This window comes from Varroa destructor, unplaced genomic scaffold, assembly GCF_002443255.2.
Source record: "Varroa destructor unplaced genomic scaffold, Vdes_3.0 BEIS01000006.1, whole genome shotgun sequence".
In the NCBI taxonomy this organism is placed as follows: Eukaryota; Metazoa; Arthropoda; class Arachnida; order Mesostigmata; family Varroidae; genus Varroa; species Varroa destructor.
The window spans coordinates 10,465,069-10,489,065 of record NW_019211459.1 but is presented as its reverse complement, the minus strand read 5'-3'; the positions used below and the strand labels follow the sequence as shown (position 1 = coordinate 10,489,065).

At 40.6% G+C, this 23,997-nt stretch overlaps 1 protein-coding gene across 3 annotated transcripts in view; it reads right to left on the bottom strand.

The window, feature by feature from the left end:
- Positions 1-749: 749 nt before the first annotated feature.
- The window catches only part of LOC111252324 (uncharacterized), a 33,294-nt gene continuing 10,046 nt past the window's right edge, over positions 750-23,997 (bottom strand). The window contains exons 2-10 of one of the 3 annotated variants that reach the window (XM_022809988.2): positions 14,747-14,862; positions 13,787-13,893; positions 12,392-13,442; positions 11,670-12,091; positions 10,981-11,373; positions 10,528-10,614; positions 10,182-10,324; positions 9,824-9,935; positions 750-9,662 (exon numbers count right to left, since the gene is read on the bottom strand). In XM_022809988.2, coding sequence (XP_022665723.1) covers positions 9,465-9,662; positions 9,824-9,935; positions 10,182-10,324; positions 10,528-10,614; positions 10,981-11,373; positions 11,670-12,091; positions 12,392-13,274 — 2,238 coding nt within the window. In that variant the 5' untranslated portion in view covers positions 13,275-13,442; positions 13,787-13,893; positions 14,747-14,862 and the 3' untranslated portion in view covers positions 750-9,464. The remainder of the gene's footprint in view (positions 9,663-9,823; positions 9,936-10,181; positions 10,325-10,527; positions 10,615-10,980; positions 11,374-11,669; positions 12,092-12,391; positions 13,443-13,786; positions 13,894-14,746; positions 14,863-23,997) is intronic. The other 2 variants (XM_022809990.2, XM_022809989.2) reach the window with 2 other exon arrangements.

Here is a 23,997-nt window from a genome sequence, read left to right as displayed (position 1 = left end):
CTTCAGTCATAAGTACGATATATCAGTTATTGTAGCGGTGGTGCCTGATGGCACTGCATCACAGAAAACTTATGTAGCACAATCTCACATTATACACCAAAAAGTAGATGCTGCAGTGAATAACCTAAAATCTAATTGAAAGCGAAAAAAAAAGAAATACAAGCTTCCACAAGTTCCAGCCCTTATTGCTAACCTGCAAGTCGCTTCCATGTTAAGGTTCTATCGATCCATGGATATACGATATAACGCCTTAAACCAATCCAAAGATTGAGTTTTGTCATTGATCCAGCCTACTCAAAAATCTTGAACAGTTCTTCATGACTTACGAATACCTTAGTCATCAACGTACAACTTCAACATACGCAATAACCAAGCATACATAAAATGTAATGATTATGGACGTTCTATCTGCCTTGTCTGAACGCCCTAAACGTTTTGTCTATTTCACTTATCAGATTATAACCTGTCTTAAATGGCTACAAAAAAGAAAATGCCAGTATTTTGAATAATTCCATGGAAGATGTAACTAATAGTAGGTTGTGTTTCTATGACTCTGTGTATAGCTAAGTATTATTAAATAGAATCAGGTTTAAGAAAAAACCTTATGATTAGCAAAAAAAAAACGCACATTATAACGTATTTATTTATATAAGTCAAGTCGAGTAGAAAGATAATCTGCTTACATTCATAACAGTATTTTTACAAATGCGTTTCTTAAATACTTTACAATGTACTGAAAAAACACGATGTATTATATGCTATATATATATATATATATATATATATATATAGCATTTTTATTAATAACATTATTCAATATATATAGTCGTATTTGTCTTAACATAATAATTATAATGATGATAATTTACATTTTTATCACGTGCACTGCATGATCCTTCTGACCATTTCCTATTCGTTTCTTATCTTGTCATCTTTTGTTTTAAAATGAAATATGAATAATAGCAATAAACGGTAACTTCAGCGAGCATAACAATGTAATAATAATCGTAATATAGGAAAGTACTGTGTAAAGTCGTTAGACGGTGTGTATTTTTTTTAACAGAAAAAGAGAGAAACCGAGGTGGAAGCAATGTAAGCTTACAAACGGATTTTGTTTTTTGTCCTCATTAAAAAAAACTTGTGCTTACCGTTTATTTGGCCAAAAACTAAATCCCCATGAAACCATTCCTGGCCCTTATTGCTATACAGAAAGCGCAATAGCGCCACCATATATACGTATGTACGTGAAAAAAACTGAAAATTACTTGCAAAGCATTCTAAATATTTGCTCTTCTTGGTATTTCTATTCAGTTGGTCTCTCATGAAGTAAATTCGTATTTAAAGTTGCTTCTCGAACGCGATGTAAATTCTTGCAAAAAACTCTTTCACCAAATCTACATGTTCGTGTTTCAAAAAAACCTGTGCAGTCTTCGCTTTCATAGCACGCAATAGGTTGTTTTATTCGATGCCTAATTATGCTTTCCATAACATCGTTACCTTACTGGTGGCATGGTAAAAAACTAATTTTCAATTCGGCAATTTACACTAGATAACTTTGTCTCCTTTGTTTCCCTGCTTCATTATAAAGATGATTTATAATGATTGGTACGCATCTGTTATGATAATAACAACAAGATTGATGGATTACGATCGGTAATCCTGTTGAACATATCTTCTGTATATAATAATTATATATATGTAAGTATTATATGTATAATTATAATTGGATTATATTATTACTGACAATAGTACAACAAAGTGTTTAAAAAATGAAACAACTCAACAAAAATAATGACATATTTTACTATGCATCACTCTGTTATTCGCCATAATATTAATTATTTTTTCAAATGATCTTCATCAAGCACGACAACTAATCATAATAATTTCGCCGACATATCGCTGACAAGAATAACCAAGATAAAGAAACGCCATATCAGAGAACGGACTAGGTTTGGATCACTGTGACTTTTACGTGTCCTAATTAAAGCTGTTTCAGACGCTTTTTCAATACCGCAAGCCTATGTGTAATGAGATGCGGTTATTGCACCTTCAACAGCAGTCAGACGTTACCGTTCCCAACACTCACGATTCGATCGTTACGTATTCCGGACAAAGGTCCTGTACGAAGGAGGAGCTGAAGCAAGCCATCCTCGCTTAAAAAAAATTCGGCGACTTGCGTAACTTTGTAGAAATTATGTCGAATAAAATATATATATGTACCAAGAAATCGTCCTTACACTGTATTCACATGATGGCAGTCTAGCTCCGTTCAAAGTCAGTTATTGCAAACAATAACGCTGCATTGGGCCTGCATACTCTGCATAGCACAACAGCATTCCCTTGAGAGTATAGTGAGTATCTGCCTGAATAAACAAGTCAATGTGACAGCGGAAAGGTCATTTTGCTGATGATTTGTTTTCCTTTTGTTTTCTAGGTGTCAAGGTCTTAACTAATTTGTAACAAACATACTACTACGCAATATTTTAGTGCATATATCCATAATGCCATCTCTAAACTCGGCCGACTCAATGAAATTATTGCGGTGAGAATTAACATTCTTAGAGCAAGTATAAACTTCATCGTACAAGAACGGGCGTACTCTTGCGGTTAGAGTGTTTCGAAGCCCGTGTACCAACTGAGATGTAACAAAGTCCAATGGAAGTTACGGCTCATCTAACTACTGATTGTTAGGGCGGTGCCAATGGAAGACAATTTAGGAAAAACACATGGTTATGATACGTAGCATTTTACAGTACGCGATCACGATCGATATAAAAAACCTTCGGCACCCAACTGTATAGCGCAAGTTAGAGCTCGTACATGAACGCTTTAACTCCGTTATGTTAAAAGTGATTAACGGTTGCTACGGTAACGAGTTCATTTACATCTGCATGGAAGGGCTATTAGGTCAGACTGAAAAGGCGGAGCCTTTTGAAGTAATGGCTTAAGTGTCGGACGTAAAACAAAACAAACATTTTAGGACTGATAAGAAAAAAAACACCATCGGATGAACTGTTTTGGCGTTTTCTCTATTTTATCAGCAATAATAATAATGTTTGTTTGAAGGCATGTTAGTTAGACATGGCGTCCGATTAAAGACCATTGGCGAAGATCAACTCATCCAGGCACGGGAGTTAATGCTTTACTAATTGATAAAGGATTTTTATACCAAGGTCGTGGCTTTCAAAGTTTACCAGTGTATCAATAGGGAAGTTGAGTGAGCGACATTTGTCACGCTAGCTATGACATTTTGGCACCACATCCCGGCGGAATACAATCGATATCGACAAACCCTGTACTATATCTTAGGTATACATTTCGTTTCAGTCATCTCAGCCCACGATGGATAAAGCCGTATCTTCAAAAACAACCTGCGTAGAGTACACGTGCATGCATAATGTTGCCATGATACTGCTGCATTAACGACAATTTAGAGTCAAGCTGAATTGCACTTTCTCTTGTGATAAGCCGGTGATCATGCTGCTGTTGCTCTTCGTTCTGGTGATAGAACTCAAGACAACGAACTTTTTTACCAGACATGGCCATAAATATACCTCATAAGATATACTAGACTGCCTTCATCAAGTAGCAAGTCACGGAAGATCCGTGTTCTACAAACGGCAAGCCTTTCTGGTATCCTCACTATTCGCGCAAGGCTCGGAAGGATCCACTGGAGTAAAGCAGGCTCGTATTGTCGTTTCTAGTCATTTCTGTTTAGATCAAATTATTCGAACTTGTAGTAGTCAAAGGTTGTTGTAAAAAGGCTAGCTATAAGTGGCATAGGTGTTCGGAAGTATTTAGAATTAGTTATGTACTGTCCGCTGTTTGGACATCATGACTGAATGAGTACTCAGGACAGTGGGGAAGAGCCACACCTCTCTAGCAATTTGCAAATTACAAAGAAACTTTAGAAATATGAGTCTAATATTATATATCTTTACTGTAGGGTTCCTGATAAACTGTATCGTTTCATCTGCATGCTTTCCCGAAGAGAAGCCCTTTTATAATTAGCTAGTTTCAGTGACTACATACGAGCTACGTCCTTGAAGCCGGAACGGCAAAGCGTTCGAGCATTCGATATCAATCCCGTTTTTGTCTAATGTGTGTATATATATACAACCAGTTTTTATGAGCGAAAGTTCTGTGGAGATCTCATGTAGGCCGAGTCAAATCCATTGCGTATGTGCTTGTAAGTACGGAAATGTGGATTAACACGCGCATGGTTTTTCGTACGGAGTACTCCTAGTACATCACGTAATAACAACAGCACACAGATGGCGCGGCAGACCGTAGGTTGTGAATTATAAAGGCCTATGGAACACAAAAGAGAAAATGATGGGCTTGACAGCGCAATCTGAACGGTGTGCCGAAAAAAGCGCTAACCAATATCAGAGCGATAAACATTTTTGACGCAACAGGGGCATACTGTTTTTTGTAGGCCCAACCGCAGGTCAGATGTGTACGTATGCACACAATTTCAATGGCAATGTTAACGGCCTATCGTTTTATCTATGTCGTCATATATAGTTGTCCACATGGGCTAACAAGCATAAAACATTACGAAAGTGTAAACGTCGTAGGACCTCCTCAGCTCTCACATATACAAATCGCTTGACACAACCCCACAATAAAATTGATGGCTTTGCTTATTCGTATGATATTTCGCTCAAGACTCTAAGAATAACAATTATTGTTTGAAATATATATATATATATATATATTTCACACTCTCTACCTTTCTTTGTTAATAAACCGCAAGGTAATGAGAATACTTTAGAATTACACATACTCGATTTAGCTGAATCCTCGTCAGAGTTATGAAACAGCGTTAGTAACAGCCGGCCATTATCGAATCGTCGTAATTTACATAGCTCTTACGACTGATGCTTCGGCTTTGGTGATTCTGGCAACTGATTAACCATTTTATCGCTGACAACTCTCTAGTGATAGCCAAGCAATCATAAAGCACTTTACACATATACACAAACATAGAGATAGACGCAAACTTTAGCGCCGCCTCTCACCGAGTGGACCATGGAGTCGCCCATTGTTGCTTAGATTTTTACCATTAAAATATTATATTACTATACTAGAGTTTCAACCTGCTTATGACAGCACCTCTATCGCATTTTGACGGTTAACGCGTTCCATTATTATGATTTAGCAACGTGCAAGAGCTAAGGCTGGTGGAAGTAGGTTTAAGCGGAGAACAACGCAATGATCCCCCGGTGGCCTTGATCGATTGGAGTAAGCCGTTCAAAGCTTCTTCCGTTTTGAACGATTCTATTATGTACCTTTTTAAATAAGATGACCACCGATTCAATTCTATGTTTACAATTAGAGGCCTGTTATAATAACAATAACCTATTTTTGAAGTCGCTGAGCCACTTCAAGGTAGAGCAGTCAGTCCCAATCTGCAAATAACACCTTAACAGAGATTGACGGAACTGAACATGTCAAGGTGTTTCAATATATCTGATATATATACCAAGTATTCTAGATAAACGGGCACAATAATTAATTTCTTTTTTTTTCAATTGTTTTTGTTAATTTTCAAAAATAAAAACTATGCGAAAAGTAGTACAGTTTTTTAGAACTATAACATAACGACAAAAAGTGAAACACGTTAAAAAGAGCGTTGATGTCCTTCAAGGAATTAATATTGGCGACGCATTAACGCAAGTTCGTTGTTTTTTTCAAAGTGTAGCATGGAACGAAACATCTAAAAGTTCATTTTTTATCATGGGTAAAGTGGGAGAAACGTAGTTGAGTTCATCCCATAGGGGCGGACGGCTTTTTAGATCGACCGAAGAGAGTTCTATATGCTTAATTAACGATTAGTTGCCGATACGCAAATTGGTGTACATTGAAGACACATGATAATGGCCAGCCAATCAAATAAAAGACCATATTATACAATACAATCATACGTTTGCAAGGGGCCCTTTTTATGAGAGAGCAAAAAATGTGTTTTACTCTCAACCAGGTACACCCTTGACAAAATCGTTGCCATTTGATGTTTTAGAATATTATATGATTAGAACTAGTCAAGCATCAATTTGTTCTTAAGCTAGAAGCCCTCGTCTTTCATATGTGTTTCATTTGTAAAAATTGCTGAAACCTATATAAGCAGTTTGCCAAATTGTCGCTAGAGTGAGCGCGATGTGAATTCGATACGAATGACAAAAAAAAAATTAATGAAAATTCATTCGCGGAAAAGCATCTTTGGTACAACAATTATATTTCGATCGATTTTTATAGGAAAAACTATTTTCTGCTTAACGAACCAAGGTCGTATCTACATGTTATTGATAAAAATAAAAATCTGGCTTGGTCCTTTTTGTTGATCGAAACAAACATTATGCACGTACTTGATTGGCTGCCAGTTGCATTTTTACATTATATTTACACAATGTCGTCTTAGATAAGGTCATGCAGTTATTGAGAAATCGTAGTCGGGAATCGCATTGATTGGAACTTTAAGAACGAGTTTTCATAACAGAGTACGCCCATAAAGATATTGGTTTAGTGCCCAGGAGCGACTCAGTGTACGTGTCGTGTTTTGAATACTCAGTTCAAGAAAGCCTGTTATTGGTCGCGCAATCATTAACTATTCGTCGTTAGAAAAATTATTTGCTCCAGCTATTTCAAACATTTTGAGCTGCTCATGTATCATAGAATTGCCGTTTTTCTATTGTTATCAACCTAATAATTATCCCACCACAAAAATTACTCGTCATACTGGATGTACATTGTAATGCTCATTCCGCTAAAATACCCACACACGGTGCAGGACAAACTTATATCTAAACACAGACACACATATGCGAGACATATATACATTCGCCTATGAGGTAAGACAAATTTGCGGCGGGATAAGGGGGACGATATACTTCATCTCCGCCTATCTCGAGATCTACCGTATAATCTGGCATACGAGTCGTGAAGACCGCATTTGGCGATAGCTCCTATAAAAAGTTAAGGCAGAGTTCAGAATAGAAAAAATGGAAAGATCGTGGCCCACGAAGACCTGGAGCAGAGAAGATACGAATGACTAAAGATACAGACAAAAATGGTAACAACGGTTCTTTCTACTTGCAATTTCTCTTGCAGTGGCACCGCCACATAGGTCCGTTGTTACGAAAATTACTGGTAATAATTACTTCACAGTACATCATTTACCGTTGGACATCCTTAGATGAGGGGTAAAAAGTGAACGTCTAGAGAAAAGCAATTTTTCTTTTGTCTGTTTTTCATCTGCTGATCTTTAATCTATATTTTTATAATATATCGTTGCTTCTTACGCTTCATTCCGAATCTATGTTAGGGCGTGACTTACGTTATCTACGAGCAAAAAAAAATGATATTAGAAAAAAGGGCTGTGTATTTCTTATATTCCATCCTATTCGAAGGAGCATCTCATGATTCCACTGTAAGGTTCGAAAACATGAGCAGGATGTTTTGCCTTTGGTATTGGATCATTGAATTTCAAAACGACATGTGATTAATTCGATATAGCAGACGATCTGCTATAAATTCGGACAAATTGTTTAACGAAACCTATCTACCTACTATCAATACATTGGGGCTCGTGCCGTAATCGATAATAAGATTAGAAGACCGCTACTATTTATCCTAGCAGAGTTCAGAAATTTGGAAAGCAGCTTCATTCTGATATATTGCCCACCTAGTGAATCTAGAGGACCACTGACAATCGTGTCTAAATTATAACAATACATAAAATATAACTATTAGTCAAAAATATCCGTTAGGCATAGTGGGGGGACAGGGGGAAGGACGGACGGACGGACCGTAGATCATTAAGGGTTATTATGAATGTATTTATGAAGCACGCCGAATGATCTCGAGCGTCAAAAGCTTTTCAACAGCTCGAGAGCTGTTATACATTTCTCCTAACATCAAAGTGTTTCAATGGTGAGGTCTTATTCGATGCGCGGTGTTGGTTTGTAATAGTTCATCCACTGCTGCTTGTGCTGCTTGTCTTCGTGGTATCAGACAATAGAAATGCAAGACTCTTTCGCTACAACTAATAAACATGTGCACGGATCAACGAAAGTATGTCTCGATGAAGACCGATTCACCATGCATCGAAAACTTCTTCTTTGTCTTCTAAGTTAAGAAAAACAATTGTAACCCTTTAAACAAGTAGCGCTTGTTAAGGCATCTCTGTCTTTCTAAGCAAAGTAAGCTCTTGATTCTCACTCTTACGTTCAATGTTTAATTATCAACATAGTCGTCGTTCATTAAGATTATGAAATCCTCGACGCAGTACGGTTTTCCAAATAAGGGTATTCTGCGTACTACCACGTACCCGCCGACTTCTAGCGTCTCGTAAGAATTTTTTGAATCGTGTCTTCATGAATGTTAGAAGAGCCGCATTTCTTCTGGATAATATATGCCAAGGAGTATATCTACGTATCATAATAGGACTCAATAACGATGGTAATGGGCCAGTCTTAAGTATTGCAGATGCTAATTGCTATTCTACCATACATAGAATGTATATATATATATATATATGTGTGTGTGTGTGTGTGTATAATTTTGCAAGATACAATTTTTACCTAAGTTTTATATGTATATATATAAATTCCGCATACACAATAAACATGCTACTGTTTCACTCGTATAACAACAAACACGTAACTCATTCAATAACTCTAGTTTGCTTTTTTCTCTTTGTCTTTGAAACTAAACGACGAATAAATTTCGTCGATGACAATTTTATCTATCACGTGACATTGGTACATATGCATGCCTATACGTATAACTATTATTGTTATTCAAGCAAACTTCCTTTTAATTGACTGCATCCCACGCTTCGTGATGTAGTCTGTAGTGGTCGATTGCTTGAGATCGACGTATAAAAAAAATAGCGTCTAGTTTCATTCATTCACTAATAATAATGAAAATATCTGGCTGTCTTTATCCACTGGCATAAACTTCTATCACCCTGACGACACATGCGTGTATTAGTTGTAAAAAAAATGACACGAGACCAAAAGGTGGTTGGATGGTTGGAAGCGCTAGTTCAATCCTCCTTTGTGCTCCCTTAGCGTGGAAGTCTACGAAGGGCTGCGCTGTCTACATAGCCACTCTAATTGGTATAAAAGTAACTATTCACATCATATATCTTGGTAATACAGGTTTCGCCTCGTTTACTTCTGCTCTATACGTAAAAGATTAGGATTGGTCACCTTGAAATCGCGCCAGTCTTATCAATGTGCGCTACCATGTTTCAAGCATTCTTTCCATAGACAGTACGTGACTTCTCTACTTCTTTGAAGATCAAATATGTCACACATGCCGACTGGCATCGTAATTCAGTCCACACATCAGACTGATACGGCCATTTATAGCACTCCCGATTAGGACGATCGTGAGAAATTCAAGCGATGTAGTAGGAAGAGGTTGCACTGGAATGCAATTTGTATACTTTATTAATCAGGCGGTAAAAAACTAGCGAGGTGGTATCGACGCGCAATATGGGGTCGTACATCGCGCACCCCGCAGCCTCCTTCAGGGCCGGGTCCGGCCAACCCCTCGAGGAAAGGTAAAACCCGCAACAGCTCACGATCTTCGGCGTCAGCGAACCACGACGCGATCGGAATTCCATTCGACAACTGATAGCCGAAGGCCTGCAATGATGAGAATTAAATATAAATCGCGATTTCCTCATAGTGTCAGACACCTAGCAAAAACGTTCTTTATAGAATTACTAATGGTCAAAACTCAAAAACTTAAGGGAATCGAGGAGAGGTGTTAGCGCATAATAATTATAATAGCGTAGGTTCCGTACCTGTGGCGAGTTGTCAATGATGATGGTTTTGGCAAGGTCCCTGCCCAGGATTGAAAGCTCCTTAACATAGTTTCCTGACACCAACACGCAGTGCTCTCGGAATAAACGATACCTGAAGGACGTCCAAGTACAACGTCAGCAATATTAAAGCAATATTCAAAGGAACAGCTTGACTCGTTTCACTGAATGTGCATGTCAGAGAACAAAGGCAATTCCTTTATCTAGAGTAATTTATATGAAAAGCAGATACACATTATGAAACTATATCACATGCAGCAGAGATGCATGCAGAACTTCACCTGGTATACGGAGATCATGCACGTGTGGTAAAATGTCGGGGAGCCATATGCTCACTTACCGAATCAAACTTCGCTTCGGGTCGAGCAGATCGAGAAGTTTGTCGGCATAAACCTTCTTCGAGGCTGTAAAGAGAATCACCTCAAAACGGCGCGCGACGCGCTCCAGAAACTCACGGAAATGCGGACGAGTTCGAACATATACCTATCAACAATAACAAAAATCGACCCGAAAACAAATGGACGCTACATATAATACAAAACTGTGAGATTAAAAACACTACGGAAAAGGAATTTCATGGCAAGTTCAATTTCAAATTCTACATGTATCATTGAAATGTTTCATTTGGAGCAAACTTGTATGCATTGATAATTTATTTAACACCACATAGCGATGCTCTCAGGTACCTTATACTCGACGCCCTGAAAGAGTACGGGAAATGTGAAAGTGGCCCCTTCCAACTCCATTAGACTGCAGTGGACCAAAGTCTCGTCCTAAAAGCATATGATAAATATATGTTATTTTTGTATAGCTGAGCTATACTAGCACACATGAAAGAACAAATTTGATTTCGCCTGTGTTATGAAAGCCACTCGACCTGCTTTGAATTCGGACCATAATTACGGCCGTGGTTTTGCTGAAGCCGAAATGTCGGCAGAGTTTGATAATAGCGAAGATTGCAATAGAAAGAATATAATACTGTTTTCATTCACATTTGTTTTATGTTACCACATTCCAAAACATGACCCTTTTTAACATTCATCGATCGACTGATGTCTCTGTCTATGGATACCCCTGAGATTTTTCGTGTTTGATTATCAAATTTTTTTAAATATGTTGTTTTTATTCTGTTTACACACCAAATCAAGAACGAGCGAAAATTCCGGACTGGAGCGAGTCTTCAGTGGTAATGCTGGACAGCGCGCTCGCATCTCTGGAGTAAGGGGAGGTAAACTTCGGATAAAGGCATGCAGTTCATCTGTTGACGTTTGTTCCCACTGTGTCGACTGCTCTTCACACGTCGTCTGTTGTTCTTCCCACTGGGATGTTGTAGTTGTCCCATCTATTGTTATTCTTCGGTCGTACGGTGTCGTCTGCTGAGTCCACTGCATCGTCTGCTGGTCCCAATAAACACATGTGTCCCCATTTGCTGACCGGTTGCATGGTTTATTATAACCTATGTAAAGTGACGTGGCAGCTGACACCTGGTCCGGCTCACTGTTTGGCTTAGAAGCATAAAGTGATTCGTTGTTCTGCAAACAACGACAAATATCACCGAGATCTGTCTTGAAAATTTCTATAATATACATAATAATACTAAGTTATACTACATATATTTTCAGTGTCGAATTTCGAATACATCAAATCTAAGGATGTAAAAAACCTCTTCAATAAAAAGAACATCGGGTTAATATCAGAATACGTCTTGAACATTTTCCCGACCTAGTATTAAATCTAGAAACTGGATCGGTAACTTCTGAAAGGTACCGTATATAAATCATAGGAAGATGCTTTTCAATGTGTTGTTCATTGGCTTCCTTTTATGTACCTGGTCTGACTGTTGTCTAGGAGAATAGAAACGTTGCTGTAAGTGGTTCGACGCCGCGACAGAACAGATCAGATGATTACCCAAATGAAATTGACTAGCCCCCTGCATATTGGGTTGCTGCTGATAATTTTCAACGCTTTCTTCACCAGGGCCCACTATCAGACCTAAATCTTGGCTGACATATCCACTACTACACTGTAAGGATGATCCCGTTATCGAGGACGACGACTCGTTGTCGGGCTCCAAGTTAATGGAACCCGCTTCTTGGTGACGCAACGACGGTAGGTGCTTCAAGCAATCAGTCGCTTCAATGGACTCGACATGGCCGAGATCATTCTCAACGAGTATATCTGAGCCAGCATTGCCGTTGTCGGTTCCGCCGCAACACTCGATTAAAAGATTCTGAAAACCTAATTTGGCATCTGTAGCAGTGAAACAGAAATAGTGAGAAAGAAAAAAATTGTCATTTTCACACTTATCCCACATAATATCCAGTATATTATGCGTATTACGAAACTATTCCATTATTAATAGACACACAAATGGTGTATTCTTTAAATGAGAGTTACTTAGAATGTTTTTCAGTGTACTGCTCTGCCACACCACTATTTTACATTGATAAAAAAATTAGCTAACCTGACAATTCCAACTAGCTAGTACGATAATATTAATTAACTATCGCTCGTTGCATTTTCCTTCACTATATTTTAGTACGTGGTTACCTTCGTCGAAGATATGGTAGACACTGTGGTTGGGTGTCGCTGGCGAAAAAAACGCAGTCTCAGCTGATAGCGCCATTTCATTTTCGTTTTCGCCTTGATGTTGGGTATGATGGGAGGCGAAGTGTCGCTGTGAAACGTCGTCCTGCGATATCCTGTTTTCGTGTGCCTTTTCACGTGGCTGGTGGGCCACTTTGTCGATCTCCATCGACTGAGCATCGTGTTCATTCTGACCTCGTTGGTCCTGGTCTCGATCATCGGCGACATTTACACTAACTTCGACACAAGCGTTTTGCTCGTCCTCTACCACCCGCTGGTCTAGCTCCATCCCATGCATGTCACTGCTGGAACGGCGTTTGCTGTCGAGTTCGGGCGAGGGACTGCTCAAATTTGAAGAGGTAGTGATCGCTGGTGTTCGCGCCACACATCTAACGTCGCCTCCGTGATTATTATTTGCAGCCGGTGTACTCAATCGAAATGATGAAACGGCTTGGATAGGCTTGGTGGTATTTCGTGGACTACATTGAGGTTTCCTCTTGGCCAATTTTGGCGCAGATGCTTTAGATACGTGCCTCGATATTGTTACTGCCTGCTGTTGGAGTAGATTGCCGTACATGACTGATCCCGCCGTTGAACGTGTTATTCGCGCGTGATTCTGGCTAAGCCTTTGGTCCAGCTTGTTTTGTTGGCTGAACTGCGCGATTTCGTTGTTACCGCCCCGAGTCTGCTTGGACTGACTTGCAGCTACCGTTCGAAGCTTGGTGTCCTGTTGCTGTTGTGAATGCTGCCTCCTTTTGTTGGTGTCCAGTAGCGATTGTCCTGCTTTCTGCGAGGTTGTTGAACTATGTCTGTGGTACAAACTACGGGGTCGGGCCTGATACACCATGAGGGCCCCGGATGAACGGTTGTCACCGAACAAAGCGAGGGGGCTCTGAGACTGTGCTAGTTAGGGGGCTTCTACCACCCGTGGTGCTGATAACCAATCCTGACCCGCAACATATCTGCTCTCGCAACCTTAATTGTATGATGATCCCGTTAGCCATGAGAAAGACGACTGGAACGAAAAAAGTTGTTGCTTTTAGGTTAGAGTTTGCATAACGAGTCTTAATGAGACACGTTATATTCCGAATTCACCTACCAACTAACGTGACCCTTATTACTTATAAAAATTATATTATAGCTGACATAGACTATGTGAAACCAAGCTCAGTTGGACCAAAAGTCGAGCAAATTTTTTAATCCGATGTTCCATGATCATTTTGAACACATTGTAGCTAGCGATTTAAGTCATATTTTTTTTAAGTTAAAGGTAACAGCTCACATATTATATCTGGTTCATTTGTTTTTTTTTTGTTCTGTTAAGAGGCCAATGTGTCAATTTCGGCTATATACACTAACCTTAAAACCTGGATAGTTGTCATGGTAGCGTAAGACTTAAGCGACATTTTATAGCTGGGCACCCGTTAAATTCATACGTCTCCCTGTTCCTGATCTTCCGCTGGCACCTGTTTTACTTAACTTTTTTTGCTAATTTTTTTGAGGAGCATTACAACAGCTTTCATGCACTGCACTGTACACTTCTCAGGAATTAATAAATCAACTCGGATTACTGAGTGCCTTCATCGATTCACTTTGTCCATTTTAACCATCCAGATGGATTTTACCAATCACTGTAGCAGTTCTCCAGCTATAACATCTCGTTACAACCATACATATAGTAAAGTATATCTACAAAAAAGCGTTTTTAGTTCTATGAATCAGATTTCCCCACTAATCCCATGCACGCGCCCATACGAGAAGATTACATAGAAAAAATCAACGACCTACACATAACGAAATATTCCACAACTAAGCTAACGCCGACTTTGTCACCATTATCGTTAACTTCAGAGATGATTGTACCGTGACATTTCTACTATCGGACTCGCTTTATGTGTAACGATCTGCTGCCCCGTGACTTCCCTTAGGTTCTTGCATTGACATCGAGCATTGTCGAACTACAGTTACCTACTACGTAGATCCGTTCCCCCATATACCGTTGTGTATATATGTGCTATTATCTAGTTATCGGGTGGCAGCGACTGTGACTGTCGTTCCCGCTATTATAGATGTCATTATCCCTCTACATTCGGTCTATCGACCTTGACTAGCTGGAGCTCGGCTGTCGCTGTTAAACCGCCAGAGTCTGCGCAATCTCTACCGGTGCTTGCCCAAAAATACGCTGCCCCACCTCCGCTCGTTTGACGCAGCGTACATTCTCACTCTCACTCATAAGAAGCAGTGTGCCATATCATACGCTGTCACATTCAGACTGCTGCCCTTGTGGACGCTGCCCTTGCCAAAGTCAGCTTCACTCACCCTCAAAACCACCGCGGCGATCAGCACTACAGCGGCGACGGTTTGCGATCACGAACAGCTGGCCATCGTGTTGCCGCTAAACGGGGACAATATCTATTTCTTGCCTAGAATATTTACTGCGATGAATTGGGGAAAGGGTACAAAAACGATCAAGTAACATTTTTATTGTATTATTAATGTATCGAAGTGATATATTTTACACAGCGTTATAAGAAAAACTACACACCTCTATTTACTTTTGCACTGTCACATATTTGCTACTTTATTAAGTTATTGTCATTAGTTTCATCATAGGAAATTTTAGTTGCACGACGATTGACTTGGACACTAAGTTACTTAACTAATGAACGTTTGTAGAAAGTTGACTGATCATTTCGGGAAATGGTCGATCTCTCCATAATAATTTCATGCGATGTCTATTGCGTTGTACATGAAGAATAGCTGCTGTAAGAATTATTAAACTAACAATTAACAATGACGTCGTAGTCTAGGTCGCAGGTAGGTCAGCTCTTGCCGACTCACGTCCTACTTCGCCATGTTCAACCCAATTGAGTCTGATTTTACAAAGATTATGTCAAATCGCAACAACGGCGACAGAGCTCCAAATGCCACAACTGAAAACATCTTTAATAAAAGCATCAATATGATCTGTAGTGATTACGTGACGCAACGTAGATCGCCCACGCTAAACCGTTGGCAAATCGTAGCTGACTTGCCATCAAACTGACGAAGCCGCTGGCCTTGTCCGCTCGCTCTCCGTACTTTTAACGTCACCCAAAGTGTTATCAACCCTGTCTACAGCTCCTATTAAGAAAAACGCAATGGCGATGATGTAGCACACTGCTAAACAGACTATAAAAATCAACAGGAATTACATCAAAAACGTTTTAAATATTAAATTAACGTTACCCAGTAAATTCACATGTTCGAAGATTTTTTTTCGATTTTATTTTAGAACATTTACCAGCCCACATAGATATAACGTTGCGGCATATCGTCGAACCATAGAGACAAGTAGAAAACCGTTTACGATAGACGCAGATAAGGGACTGCTTTGTCTACATCCTCGCCAGTAATTTCAGTATCACGTAGTCACCAATCATTTAACACGTCCGTTAACGGAATATATATCTTTAGGATAATTTCGCGTGCTATGTATCGTATTTAGCTACATTTTGTTTAGGTGGAACAAATATGCAATCGATAACGTGAAGAAATCGCCCAGTGTTCGTGATATTAGAACAAGGCTGGTTTATAGAAGTATAATTAGTAGTATCCATTAAAAAAAGGATATATAGATACTTAACAAGGAACAGACACTGGCAATAGAGTTATTCTCATTTTTGAATGATATGAATATATATATATCTGTTTTTGTTCTGGTACTATTTAGCCGTCGTCCCTTGCTACTTTTTGGGGCGCGCCTATAGGATGCCTCTGTATTCGTCCGCTATTCCCCGACCGCGTTTGTCAATATGGAGATAGAAAACATTAAATAGCGCCATCAATTCGAAATTCTAACTAGTTACGGACGCGAACCGCATTACCATTATGCCTAATGGTCATCGCTATAGTTAGCAAACTATCGCCAGCAGGCACACTTAGCGCCGCAGATTGGCTGCTTGCGTCTGCTCGTTTGCCTAAGTCAGTGTGCATTCGAGGCAAAGACATTTTTCACGCTTGGACGCATCCACGCGCCGTTCGTGGCATGCACGCCACGGCCACAGGGACGTTCCTATCTCAGGCCCAAAATGACTCAAACAATATTTTAAACTCCTTGTCTGCTTATTCGCTGTGTCCTGTTTCCTCAGCCATGCAGTAACGCTTTACATCGTTTTGGCGCGTGCGGCTCAACGTCAAGTGCCAGAAAGGTACGAAACACCAAAAAGATGAATCACCAAGAACAGTGGATGCCAGGAGTAGCTTGAGCGGCTACTGTGATTGACGGACGACATCATAATCATGCCGCGTTTGTAAATTCGCGGATTAGACGTGCAGCAGCAGTAGCGTTGTTTGTAACACTTGCATTAATAACGAGCAGACTCTTTCTTATTATAGGAAGTGGCATTGACAGCCGTAATGTGAAATCGATAGTGTGTTCAAAGGATTCATTTTTGACCAACTGTTCAACTCTTACCGTATTAGACTATTCGTACTAATTAAATGTATAGCTATTGGAAAAATTTTTCTCTATGTATATTCGAAACCAAAAGTGTATAGCCGTTTTGCCATGAAATCGAGATCTACTGCACGATGTGTGTTTACTCAAAGCCATAGTCACATAGGTGGATTACGTTGTATCGAAGTATCGCCGCTGAGCTATACTTCACGGAGCAGATTCACCCACCTGAAGTAAAACGGATTATTTTTCACAAAGATACGATGCCGTCTATGACGCGAATTTTGATTGCAGCGAACAGTCTAAATTGATTATCTATTCAATCCTATGTTTGCTACTGTAGTAACCAGTCGCGGCAATCTGCACCTTTCAATGGTAGTAGCTATCACTGCACATACCTATAATGGTGCAGCGATGGTGCGTTTGTTTACTTGACTTCAGGACACACAGCGGTCTACGTTCGAGAGCGGATGTAGCCAAATTTCTTTGATGCTCGGACCCAGTCGTCTGAGGTAATACTCAACACCAAAACTCGAGGGCGTTCATGTATTTAGCTACTAACGATGAAGTATCCATGTACGACAATTTTTTTCTCCTAATCACCTACAGTTCTTCCGTTACGGTTCGCAGTTGACCCTTTCAGTATAGAGATTTGACTAGTCCTTTTACTATTATTATTATTATACCACTCTATCACAGGTTATTAACCGACCTAAGAAAAATAGTGGGAGCATTACCGCACGAACTGTAGACCGTTTGTCCTAGGGTTCATCGCTGCTGCTGCACTCTCCGCTGCCAGACGACCATCGACAGGCATGCGCCACCGAACGGTGCAACACGCGCTACCGACACTGTCAGGGTCAAAAGCTGTCCATCTAAGTATACTCTTAGTTTTCCTTCAGAGGTTTGTTTTTACGTCTTTCTAACCTTTCTCTCTCACGCTCTTTTTTCGGTCAGGCCGAGGGCAAAGCACGGGAAAGGAGGCTCGCTGCTGCGGGGCCATGTTTCTGTCCGTTTGTCTCGTTATATTCTGCCATTTATCTACCGTTGTTTTACCTTTCTTTTGTCTTCATTTTCCCTTCCTTTTATCTCCTTTTTTCCTCCTTCGTTTGGTACCTCAACTACGTACACAACAGTATCCGAAGCAGTCAAGTATTGTTGGAACAGTTGATGCCTTGCACTTGGGGCAACAGGAGCAGATAGTCAGGACGTAGTAACCAGAATTAGAACGTGAACGATACTCGGAGCTATATTTGTTAACTAAGCAAATCAAGTTGCAGAGCATGTTCGATCAGCAAAAGACACACGAAGGATTTTTAAACTCGGTGTCCTTCATGTTTTTGAGCTCCGGTCTTCTTCAATCGTTTCCTGCATACGAGTATATTTGGTCGCGTCAAATAATCCCATTCGAGTTGCCATGCTTAATAATAATTTCTGTACATTATATATATATATAGAACTGTTAATAATTTTTTGAGACTCGTTATAAGTCATAATTATATTACGCTGTATTTGTGGCCGAGTTCGCAGAAATTTGTCAAAACCCCATGCTGCGACAATAAATATGATGCGAAAAGCAAGTTCCCTACACTCATTTGTACCTAATGCGATTCTCTAAATTGTACATGCTTTTGCCTAGGGTCTACCCTGTTTGTTTTCGCTAGCCTTTTGACTACAGTTTGATCTGAGCGAGTTCCTGCGTAAGACACGGCACCCATACGATAATCGAACAACTCATATTGACATTCCTATCAGATAATCAGTATCAATAAACGTGGTAACAATAGGTTAGTGACCACGGCGGCTGCACATGAGTGGCTTCTGCCATCTCGTGTACGAAGTCGTCGACTTGTGGCCAGCAGTCGCATTACATACAATTGTGGCTGGAATAATAAGCCAAAAAAAATGCAGAGGGCTCTCGGGAGTCTCTGGTCACCTCTACACCAGAAGTATAGTATTACCTATTAGGAACAGCGGCAATAACAGAACTTCTTTAAAAGCCAGCGCTGAAAGCCGCGGGGACAGAGCGACGAGGAGTTTGCCGTATGGAACTCAACGTGCCAAAATATTTACCGACTGCTGAGCAGAACGACACCCATTCGTTTAATCCCGCTTTTATCAAGTTCTAATTGGCCGGCAGTAAATAGACTGCGCCGTTGTCTATGCCATACTATTTATTATTGTCTTTCCTGCTAAAGATTTGTGCATAGATGGAGGTAAAACTACTGAAGGGAGCCAGGGCAGAGTCTCAGCAAAATAAATCTATCCAATCGACAGCTTAGGAGGTAACGACGTAAGTTATAGTAGGCGGTACACGTTCCCGGCTGCGTAATCTCAAAAGACTTCCATCGTTACAGCAGTTAATATATAGAATCGGTTGTGTATTTTTTGAAATGTTAATTCGTAAGTAGTAAATCGTTAAGTGGCAGTTGACATTGAAGTGACAGTGGCGTCACGCTAGCTCATCAGCACCGGTGCATGGCCGGTCCAAAAATGCAGACAAACGGTAATCGTCACTTTTGCCAAAGCGCTTCCAAAGCTAGCACAAGTCAGTGCTCACTGCTGGTTGCCTTTCGCCCCTTTTTATCCGCTTACCACGCGTCTAAATCACGGCTCGCTATGCCAATGGCTTAGTAACTCCTTTTCGATTGTTCTACTGGGAAAGGAGCTAGCAGTACTTAGAACAATTTCTGTGCAGCGCTAGCGAACGGCCAGTATCCGCTAGTCGATCGGTCAGCCCATGATTCGGTGCCGCCGACGTTTCAGCGCTACCAAGGTAAAATAAAGCGAAGTTGAGAAAATCGCCCTCAGTAGTAGTAGAAGTAATAGCGCTAGTGAGAGTCGTAGTAGGTCAGCCGAGAGCAGATTTCCAGCATCGTGCAGACACACATCTACAAATAGCACCAGCTACTTTGTTCAGCGCCATTGGAACGATACCCGGCGCTGCCGACAGCGCCAACCACCGCGTCGACGGCCACTGAAGTAACAACACGGCCGACAGCGCCAAACTGCCAAAAGATCGTCGTCTCCCTCTCTGTGGTTGACTACTGTTCCTACGTGGGACAGCAGCAGTAGTTGCAGGGGGCGCCCTCCTAACCTGGTAACGGGCGCCAAAGATCCGGAAGGATAAGGATAATAGAAAAGGATAGTCACTATTGCAACAAAAACACAAATGTGAAAATAGCAGCGTTAAGCACGTCAGCAACGGTTATTGAATGGCGAAGACTTTCGCTTTTGTGAATTTCCTTATCCACGTATTTGTACTGTGTTAAATAATAGCTTTGCAATGGCAATTGCGTATCGGCTAGTAGAATGTATGTTGATTGATCTGCGGGATAGATTTCTGCTGATGTGATGAATTGTCTAGAGGAGCTCGTCTTTTCTTTCTTCTTGACGATGTCATTTTTCTTCGGTGCGCAAACATACACGAACTTTAAAAAAAAAAAAAAAAAAAAGAGGAATTCTATGCAGTTGTGTAAAAGTGACCATCTGACGCGCTGACATGTTGAAAAAACTTGTTAGCGAACAAGGAAGACGTGTTTGCATGCTTGATTTTTTTCTGCTATTCGTTCGCACGGTCTGATGTTCAGAGAAATCTCCCTATTAGGACCCGAACAGAATGCAGTTAGGCAAGGAAACTAGGATCATCACGTGTTTTGAAGTTGTTGTTGATAAACTAACCTACAAACCTATTTAAATCACATTATATAGCACTAGCTAACTGCACCCAACAATTAAAGCAGATATGGTTTTATCGTGCTTTGGGATATACTATGAACAATGCGCAAATGAATTGAATAAAACAAGTTAAACTCCAGCTCTGTTCATAGAATTTGTGTATTATATCCCGCTCCCCGTTTGACTCTACCCAGAACGTGATATCATCACGTTTCAGTTGCTCGAACAGCAGATGCTAGCCATAACAGCCTGTATCAAAGAGAAGCGCGCCATCTTTTCTACCTTGGTAATTTCATTTACAAGGGACAGTTATGGGAATGATTGCGTTGCACCCTAGATCGAAGTCCTTGTGTTTTTTTTTTTGAATTTCTGAAAACACCTCAAAAAAGCGACTCTCGGTTTGTACAGCTATCGCCTACAAAAAAAAAGAAACGCGCATGGCAAGTTTAGGGGGGTTTTAAATTTATAGAAAATTTAACTTTCTTCCTATGAGTGAGTTGCAGACAGATCGGAGTAGTTGGCAAATGCATACTCGAAGTTTGCAACGTTGAACTTCATCATCGTATTCCGCTTTGGTAAAATGTCCCGGTAGCTTGTTTATCTGTTGATCAGAGCCCAAACAGCAAGCATAAATAAGCTACTATCATTGCCAGCGCATACCCGTTCTGTGGTAGATAATGTATACTACGAAGTCATTTTACAATGTAAGCGCGCACAACCAACTGTGAATAACAGTATGATTTCTGCTAATGGGAATACGAAACGTGGCTTAGCTCAAAGGATTATTCCATATGTATTTCTTCTATGTAGAATACTTGTTTATTCAAAAGTAATTACTGGCGAAATCGTTGATTCGTGCAATTCATTTACCATAAACTTTTGCGCGACCCATTCAGGTCGACGGATGTATACGAGTTAAACTTTCCTATTATATAGCGTAAACATTATAGGACCAATCATTGCGGGAGTGACGCTTGAGCTGCATCGCCTAACCTGCAGAGACGAGTTCCTTACTCGTTCACGCCTATATTTCACAACGGTACGGTCTATTCTTTGCTCGGCCGTAACGGTACGCAAATTGACTTGAATCAGTAGCCATTTTTGTCAAGAGAAACGGTTGCCAATTAACCACATCGTCGTCGTTCGTACAGGACCGTTTCAGGTACCGTACCTGAAAAGTGGAATTGATGACCCTGGCTTTTCTCTCACTATCCACCTTTCGCAGAGTTTAACTGCGACGGTTTAGCTGGATATCGTTTTTTATAACATGGCATCATTAACAACAGCACTATAATCTTTGTCTTTCCAATAATTCGTGTTCAACTGTGCTTCAGATATGTTCCTTTTTCAGGCAATCCTGTGGCTTCGCATAGGTTGCCATTTCTACAGTTGGCTTATGTCAGGCCCCACGCAAGATCCCTTTACCCTCAGAGGGAGGGCCTGCTTGTTAAATTGACTTGGGCTTGTCTACCACAAACGCCTGTTAAATATCTGTAGTTTTTGACTTTTCCGAAACAAGTTGCTACGACAACGTACGTTCGAGTACGTTCTGTACCTGCTGCACAACTTTTCATAGAAATGCACCCTAGAAGTGCCGACGAGCAGGAGGCCACATATCGAAGTTTCCTACAAATACGCCGTTGAACTGTTAAACGCTTCTTCTTCGCAGTTCTTCTTGCCTATTTTTCAACTTGTTTAACAGTGCTATTAGCGAACTGTTCGGTACCGATATTGCCGCAGGTCCCAGATCTTCATCATGGCATCTAAAACGAAGAGAAGCTATAGTCGAACGAGTTGTAGTGGCAGCTGCGGCTAAGGGAATATGATCGTTGAGTTTCGGATTGCAAAAAAAAATGGTTGATTAACTACGTTTGCGACAGCCCCATTGGAAGTGACTGTAAATACATTTAAGATTAAGAGAAATAGCACAGACAAAGGAAGCGAACATCGAGTGACATTCGAACCACCCATGTTGCCCGTGAATCGTTGCTATCAGTCTTATGATTCGTAGTTCTTCATAAGTTTTCGCAGAAAACCTCGATTCTCTGCCCAACTGTCTCCCGTAGCATGTAAAAAATCATCTATGTTCACTGACATTACGTCAGGTTACCTGTTGACAGCTGTAAATCACGCCTTCGGACAACGGTGTAGTCGTGTCCTATTTACCAGCTAACTAACCGTAGGGACGGAAGATTAACGGCGTTCTTTGTGTTTAAACCTAAGTCACCTAAAAGTGATTCAGGTTCGGATACGCATATTTTAATCCTCATGTAAACATTCGAGCAACGAGGAAACCGCTGGCAAATATAATCGTAGGGCTTTATTTTGCTTGTTCCGTGCAGAACCTCCTACTCTAATCATATTTGAAGTAATTAGGAAAATAGTGCTCAATCAAAAGTCTCCGCTATAGAAAATGAGGTTTAACGATGATAGGCCAATTTGTATAAGCACAAAACGGGTCAATATGTGCAAACTTGCAACCAGCAAAAGGGTGATCTATGTTCGACCTTTCACGCCCGCAGGGATAAGAGCATACTCGAGCCGTCTGGCAAAGTATCGCTGAATCGAAATACACCAGACAAATGGGCCTTGCATAGTTCGCTTGTCGATACAATTATCCAATATATCTCAATTTCGTGCCTTAAACAAGGCCTGTACGCAATTCAGCTTCTGCAAACGGATCAACGGCTGCAGCTGTTGCGCATCCTTATATACGGCCACCCATGCTTATCATGTCATGCCGCTGTCAAAGTGTATTTCAGACTACAGTCTGCATGTTTCTCGACTCAAAAACTAGTTCCATATAAACTGCAGATACTAATGCAGATTTATATATCATAAATACGTTTCATTGTGCAGTGATGTTTTGAGATCAAGAGCGTCTTAGACGTCTTTCATGGACGCTCGCAGATGGCAGGCGCTTCTTTGCGTGAGGACGATTACAGGCAAACTCGATTGCATGCCCCGAGGAAAGTCACTTTGTACGTGGCCGGAATGGAAAAGTGAGCGGCAGGACGAGCTCCGTAAACTTCTCTTAATGGCTATTAGTAAAGATTCACAGTGCTCGCGTAAACGCGCCCAGACGCAACGCCTCGATGCTAAATGCAAGTGGCTGTGCCGTATTCCGTTCGTGGTATTTGTAGACCAGACATCAGCCTCAAATGAATGATTAAAACTATGTTAGCAATGCACATAATAATCTAATACCGAAGAGAACAACAATGATCTGAATAGTTTGAAATATATATGACGTTTGGCGTGCGGTACTGCCGTTAGGCACTGCTATGGACAATTCTAGGAACGATTTAAGTGGTAATCTTAGCCTAGCTTAAGACGTGCAAGGAAGCTAGATTAAAAAAAAAAAATCGACGTAGGTGGTCAAACTAGAATTAGTGAACTACGTTGTGGACTGCGTCGGTCGTGGGACATATGGATAACTTGTAGAATTGATGGT